Source organism: Limulus polyphemus, unplaced genomic scaffold, assembly GCF_000517525.1.
Source record: "Limulus polyphemus unplaced genomic scaffold, Limulus_polyphemus-2.1.2 Scaffold6251, whole genome shotgun sequence".
NCBI classification, from domain to species: domain Eukaryota; kingdom Metazoa; phylum Arthropoda; class Merostomata; order Xiphosura; family Limulidae; genus Limulus; species Limulus polyphemus.
This window is the reverse complement of record NW_013671861.1, coordinates 4912-12637: the sequence shown is the minus strand read 5'-3', so window position 1 is coordinate 12637 and position 7726 is coordinate 4912. Positions and strand designations below refer to the sequence as shown.

General features: G+C 35.6%; 1 protein-coding gene across 1 annotated transcript in view; it reads right to left on the bottom strand.

Moving 5' to 3' along the window:
* The window catches only part of LOC106473526 (growth hormone-inducible transmembrane protein-like), a 32743-nt gene that overhangs the window by 21193 nt on the left and 3824 nt on the right, over positions 1-7726 (bottom strand). Inside the window, exon 2 of the mRNA XM_013934208.2 lies at positions 6112-6391. Within this exon, the coding sequence (XP_013789662.1) occupies positions 6112-6349 (238 nt within the window). The 5' untranslated portion in view covers positions 6350-6391. The remainder of the gene's footprint in view (positions 1-6111; positions 6392-7726) is intronic.

The window sequence follows — 7726 nt, the reverse complement described above, 5'->3', positions numbered from 1 at the left end:
AAAGTAGAAATGAATTAAAATAAAGCCACTCTAATATTTCTACTAATTAAACTCCCAGCCTTCCACCCTTACAAAAAGATATTAAATAGAACTATACACCCTACCTTAAAAGTTCTTATATAGTTCTAACTCCCAACCTCCTCCCTTTCTCCTGAAGATTTATTCAAGTATAACATGTCTATAGCCAGTTGTGGGAAGGCAGGTACCCTTAAATTTCTTAAAGTAGAAATGAATTAAAATAAAGCCACTCTAATATTTCTACTAATTAAACTCCCAGCCTTCCACCCTTACAAAAAGATATTAAATAGAACTATACACCCTACCTTAAAAGTTCTTATATAGTTCTTAACTCCCAACCTCCTCCCTTTCTCCTGAAGATTTATTCAAGTATAACATGGAAATACCGAGACAAGCCCAGCTACTTGAAGTTAGTCTTTCCATCCTAGTTATACTCATTACAATTACTTGAAAAATTATTATTAGCTACTTATGAGATAAAATAACTAACTTTTTCTATATTTTATTTATAAGATATTTTCCTTTATCAATAGTTTAGCTTCTAAAATATATTTTGTATATATTAAAAAATAAAGTAATGTATTTCTTTAATTGTCTTTCTCTATAGCCATTATCTTTCAATTTATTTCTTAATAATAAAAAATTATCCATAAAACAAATTATAGTTAATACATACTATTAAGAACCGTTTTAGTTGAGATATAATAATAACTTTTAACATGATACACAGAATAACACTATTAGGTGTGGGTAGACCAGGAATGGGAAAATTAAATTATTTTGTTATATCAAAAATAGTCAACTGCACTTTACCTTCTATAAAAGTAATGTCCAAATCTAAATAAATAGCATTACTATTATTAGTTCTTTCTGTTGTAAGCTCTGTTGGATATATTAGGTTTGGTGTAAAATTCATATTATTTATAGATATTAAATCATCTATGTAAAGGAAAGTGTAAAGATATAAATTAGGAAAGGTGATGAGAAAGGGCATGTAATGTAACCTTAGTATACCAGGTCGGTAACTGAAATGACTGTTTGGGACAAAGAAACCAAAGCAACTCAAAGAATCCTGAGAGTACTGAGAACTCAAAGAATTTTTGTCTCGAGTATTGAATAGTAGTCAATAAGGCCAACTTATACAGGTTGATTGTGGAAGATGAAAAACCCTTGCCAAAGGTAAAAAAACGAGTTATGGTTGGCATTTCTGATCAAAGTGAGTTCAACCTCTTCTCAATACACCATTGCCGATATGTGTGCCATTTCCAATAGTAAATGTCCATCATGAGACAGATACATGGCAACTTTAGAAATTAAACCCAGAATCCCTGCAAAGAATTGCATAACCTCCATGACTGAAGCCTGATCTTCTGGATAGCCAGGTGTACCACATCAGATCATGGCTGCCTCCATAGAGATGGTGAAAGAGGAAGAGGTGGGCACTCCTGAAGGTACAGCAGAAGCAGAAACCAGGGTGTAGCAGCCAATCTGGTGATATCAACAAGACCTGACAATGGATTAGAACAAATCATAGTTTGTACCTTGGATAAGATATGAATTGGAAGGAAGGCCTAGAGCTGTAATGCATCCATTGCCAAAGCCCAAAGGTGAGGTACTGGAGACCAAATTGCTAGTAGTTCGTGAGTGGACAACCCACCAATCATCAGTGTTTCAAAATGAGAGCCAATCCAACAGAACCTTGTGATGCAGCATATGTTCTGTTGGTAGATGCTGTTTGGGTCAAACAATTAATCTGTTACCACTGATGGAACATGGCATGCTACTAGGGTGAGATGATAGGAGTGGTCCTGAGAAAGGAGGTCCAAGATTTGAAAATAAGGAGCCCTAGAACAAGTGCCTCTTCAACAGGAAATGCAATACACCACTGTAGAATTGTCAGAGTGAAGCCTGACGATTTTCCCCTTAATAAGTCCAGACCATGAAGCATCCCCTTTGGAAGAAGGACTAAAGCCTCATCCTTCATGCATAGACCCTACAATTCTTGACTGTTGGTATATGCACCTCATCCCTGAAGCAAGGCATTCCTAAAGAGAAGGATCTCTTGACGAGGTGGCGGGAGAGGAACCCATATCTTAATAATGTCCCGACTTAACAACTCCTGAATAAGGAAACTGGGGAATCCAGTGAATCAATGTTTATGATCCCTCGGTCGCATAAAGACTATTGAAAGGATCTCTTGTGCATTCTTCCCAAAGGCATGAGGGATTCGAGTGATGTCCCTATTCCCAAAAGAGAAAGAACCCTCCATGCAGTGAGAGAAGGAGAAGTTAGTGAGAGTCTAGCTTCCTGTAAGAGTCAGCTGAGTCCAACTAAAATGAAAAAAAAATACTGAGACTGATGACATAGTGAGTTGGAATAAGAATATGTATCTCAGCTATGAGAATGAAGCCTACCTTGATTGTCACTGAAAGTAGAATCCAGGTGTGATGTTCTGACAATTGATGAAATGGTGCCAGCAGTAACCAGTCTTCCACGGAATGGTATGTGCACAGTGCTAAAGAGTGGAGGTGACGAGATAAAGCTCATATGATTTGGTGGAATCCATGTGATGCCAATGCTAGTCTGAAGGTAAAAACCCTGAACTGCAGTACCTGACCCTTGTGCACAAAAATGCCGATATTGGTAGGACACCATCACTAAGGGAATTTGCAGATAGGTGCCAACTATAACAAACTTGGATATCCACAATCCTAGTACAAAATGGCAACTCAGATTGAGGAATAAGTCACTTGTGAATCTAGGCATTGATATAGATGAGAATGATCAATGACTGGACACCAATCTCCTGTTTTCTTAGGCCCAACAAACGACAGGAATAAATCCCTGGAAGAAATAGCACGACTCTCCCACTACCCCCAGACCAACCAAACTCTGATAGCCATAGAACTAAGTTCCAAAATCTGATGATCTGTGAGAGACAGAAACCCAAAAGGTTGGGTGGATAATGGTGGTGAAAATGTGCACTAAATGACTAATCCTGACTCAAGGACCTTTAGTGCTCATGGATCCATAGTTAAGGTTACCACACATCCAGATATTATCAGAGCAGAACCCCCACATACCTCGAAGGCATACATTAATCACCAACGCTGCTGGTGACATTCTGACTGAACAGTGGAACCCTTCGATATGAACAGAATCTATTTTGGGTACCAATGTATCAAGGGGCAGATGTCGGGGTCGTGACCCTTGAATAGAGGCAGAATTATGACCCCCCCTGTAGGAGTTGATGAAATTTGAGATGCCAACAACAACAAGGATGAATGTAGAAGCCAACAATCGAACCAATGTGCATACTAACAATGGTTCATGCTTGTCATCAATGAGTCTTCCAACAAAATTTAGTGTTAGGAAAACAACATATCAGATATTAGAGTTGTAAGTCCATAGATATCCTGTTCCACCAAGGGACACTGATCTATTCAAATTAACTATAAACTCTGCCTTAGAACCCCCTAATTTCAAGAAGCAGATGTATTATTTGAGTCAGAATATGCTTTTACCTGGTGGTGGTAGGCTAAATCACGTAGTTCTAACAACCATGGCAGATAAGGCATAACTGTCACTTCATGTAACTGAGCAGTAAACCTCTTTGAATAAATCAGTGTCAGTGGATCGAGAGAAAACCAAATATTCTATTCCGGATCTTTCAGCCATCAAGTAAGTGCAAGCTCAAGAGTAACTCAATGAACCAACTGAATAAAACCAATCAGAGGCAGCTTATCCCAAAGTGGCCTCCTTTATTTCTTTTAAAGACTGGTCTTATTACTGTTGTTTGGGACAATATTTTGTCAGGTAAATTTGTTTTGTTAGAGCAAAGCAACATTGGGCTATCTGCTGTGTCCACTATAGGGAATCGAGCCGTGGATTCCAGAATTGTAAGTCTGTAAACTTATCACTGTCCCATTGGGGGACTGAGAAGACAACAGAACAAAAGAAGGCGCAGGAAAAAGCGAATCTAAATTCTCTCCAGAATGTCCATGATCACCCTCAATTGCAGCCTCAGAGCCCCTGGAGGAACACCACTGAAGTGAATATATGTCTCCACCTCACTATGAAAATATCACTGACAATCTCAACTGAGAGTGACCCCCCCCCCCAATTGTTGTGCAATGCTAGATATCAGAGATGAGATAGGAGAGACCTGATTTGCCTCCATGCCGTAAACAATAATCCAAGAATTCATACCATAAATTGGCTTCCCAATCGAAAGAAAAAAAAAGAAAATCAGTTAGGTAACTAGGTATCTCCAAACAATCGAAACCTGTTAGTATAGCTTTGTTAAGAAAAAGTGATAGCATCAGCTGAATGAGGTGCTTATATACAGTTCCAGGATAGAGGGTGCATTGCCATAGGTGGAAAGTGTCAAAACACAAATATCACCAAGGGCAATTAATTGGGGTATAAAAGACTGGAGCAAGCAAGAAAAAAAATCAGACCAATGCTTAGATGAGCAGAGAAAGAAACCCTGGGAGTCGAGGGATAGCTGTAGTGTGAGGGAGGCAAGTATGTCTTGGAATAGGTTCCCTCCTTGCTAAAGTAATATAAATATGTTTCTTTCTAGGCCTCAACAATGTGAATCAGTTTCCCTCCAGGCTTCAACAACACAAATCTGTTTCTTTCTAGGCTTCAACAATGTGAATCAGTTTATTTCACAAAAATGTTTTAAAGTGATATAGTCTATTCACTGACAGTTTTTCCAGAATCCACTAATAACATTTTTTTTCTGAAAATCTAAAAGGTAAAAATTTGGGGTTTTTATTTTCCTAAATCAGTATTTCTTATAAACTTCATGCATTTAAAGTAGGATCTCTCTGGTTTTAATCTATTTTGATACATAATCTCTGTTCAAAAACCAGAAATAAATCATTTCCAGAAAAAAATGTGTACATAATGTTATTCAGATCAGAATGTTTCGAGCAACAAGTAAACTTTCCTCATTTTTATTGTATCTGTATTAAGATGGGTGAAATTTATACATAGGTTATACAGTTGTCTAACCACCAGTAGCTCAGCAGACTTATAATGCTAAAGACCTGGTTTCGATACTCATGCTGTGTAAAGCACAGATAGCCCATCATGTAAGTCTGTGCTTAGCTACAAATAAGCAATGGTTGTCTAGACTGGATATAAACATTTTTTTATCAACTTTTCACTTTTACAAATATGGAGAAATGTCCTATACTAAATATCACAAACATAATACAATGAGGTAGCCTAAGATTCACTCCCATAGTTCCCACATATCAGCAAGGACATGTAAAGTATGGGAAGATACTAAAGGGTCAGTCTTATATATACCATATATCAGCATGTACATGTAAAGTATGTGAAGATACTAAAGGGTCGGTCTTATATTTCCCACATATCAGCATGGACATGTAGGGTGTGTGAAGAGACTCACAGATCAGTCTTATATTTTTCAGCTTCACCAGTTATATTTGAGCAACAAATAGTAATAAAACAAATTACTGATGGGAAGAGTAGCATATGTATCAAACACAATAGCAAATAGTAGAGTATGTGTATATATATATTTAGTTAGTTAGATAGCTTTTTGATATGAAGTTATTAATAATGTATTAACACTAACATATAAAATTGTATAGTTATCCAAGAAATGTTTATATGCACTATTACTTGTAAAAAAACCAAATGGTTAATCCCACGTCTCATGAATGACATGTACAATTCATGACGGATGCAACTGTTAATCCACCATATTAAATGCAAAACAAATAAATAATTCCACATTTTACATGTACATGTTATACTTTGTGTAACTTATAAATATTCATTCTTGTGGCTACTTAATTAGATAAGTGACATAAAACTACACAGTTAAATTACTTGAAATTTGAAAAAAGGTTGAAACACATGTTCTTCACAGTTCTCTTTGTTTAGTGAGTTTGAAGCAGGTTAAAGTTTGTTTTATATAATACAAAGTTTTGAGGGACAAGTTCTTTACAAGCATTAGGCAATGCACAATAGAAATAATGTATTGCCTTTGCTTCAAGCAATAAAGGTGAATGTTAACTGAATTGCTCCATATTATCAAACTGCCCTTCATACCTGACTCTCCAGCAGGTGCCATAATAATTTCACGCAAAGTCTTTCTTCGAGCTGTTCGTGTTTCTGCTGTTGCCCTTCTGAATGCTGTTCTTGCATTATTGGCAAAGTGTTGAGTCCTTCCAGCTAATGAGGGAGAAGTTCCACATAGCAAAAGAAACTTAGAAGTATTGAAATGCTGAAAAGAAACCTTAGAGATCGTTTTAACCACAGGAATGTGGCAAAACTTCAGGGTAAACATTTCTTATCTGGTCTTCAAAAGTTCAGTCCTTTAAACCTGTATCTGCAAAAGATCAAAATACATTATTAAGTATAGAAACAAAAGCTACCAAACAAAAAATCAAAGAAGCCCTATTTATACAAGAACTCAAACCAAAATTGAACCAACATAAAGGAACACCTTTATACCTATATTAATCACCTAACTGCTATGCCCCTACAATCTCTTACCTGTTCACACTCTTGTCCCTAAGACATGTGACCAGTAACAGTCCATTTCAAACTGTCTTTTTAACATGAAGATGACCTAAGAAGGTCGAAACATTGTTCTTATACTTTTATTTTAATTAAAGTTTTTAACACCCATATTAACCATCTCTGCTATAGATTATGCAACAAGAGCCATTATCAATTCATCTAAGCTAGTTGATGCATTTCCCATGGGAACAAAGCATGTACTGAAAGAGAAATTAACATTTTTCTGTATATAAAACAATGTAATATAAGTCTTCATTAAATAGATAAAAACCTTAGCTATCCATTAGTTAAAAATAATATAGTATTAAACAGTATTAAAGTATTAAAGAGAGAGCTATTAATAAATCATGAAGATGTGACAGGTGGTTATGGCATTTTATATTTCATGGCTCTGTAACCACACAAAATTAAAGGATATGAAAGTTATGTTTTATCTGAGTTATGAGAATATTATAATTAGTGATTTACATCAAATTTTCTCCTTCTTGGAGGGATGGTAAATAAATTAGAAAAATGAGGAGCCTAGAGAAAGAATGTCATATTTCTCACACTAGGGGAGATTCAGGATTTTTTTAACACTGACTTATAAAATTAAGAACTTAAAACTTGTATATTATTAAAATATGGATTATTAGCTACAATTTTATACTATACTAATTGATATACCATGAAAAAACAAAAAGTAGTTTAATTGAATTTTGAAAGTAATTCACTAAAAACTTTGTGACATTCACAGTAAAGGATGCCCATGGCAAGAGGAGTAATTACTGCTGAAAAGTCACTAGACATTTTCTTAATCAAAAAGCCAAGAAGACCACATTGTGAAGAATGATGAGGGCTCACTGCAAAAATGAAATATACTAGATTAATTTGAGAAACGATTTGTGGGAACCTTGTTCAGTTGCAATATCTTCAAGATACTTTTCTTTGGTTAATTAATTTTTGCATTATTTTGTGACAGCTGAGGTGTTTGGTATTTCTTGCAGTTTTATTTCATATACCACGAACTAATAATGGCTGGAGACGGCTTGAATGGGTAATGAAGAAAAACTTTATACAACAGCAAATGTACACATTTATATATATAGTAGTAGTAGTAGTACGTAGTTAGTAGTTAGTTAGTTAGTTACGTTAGTTAGTA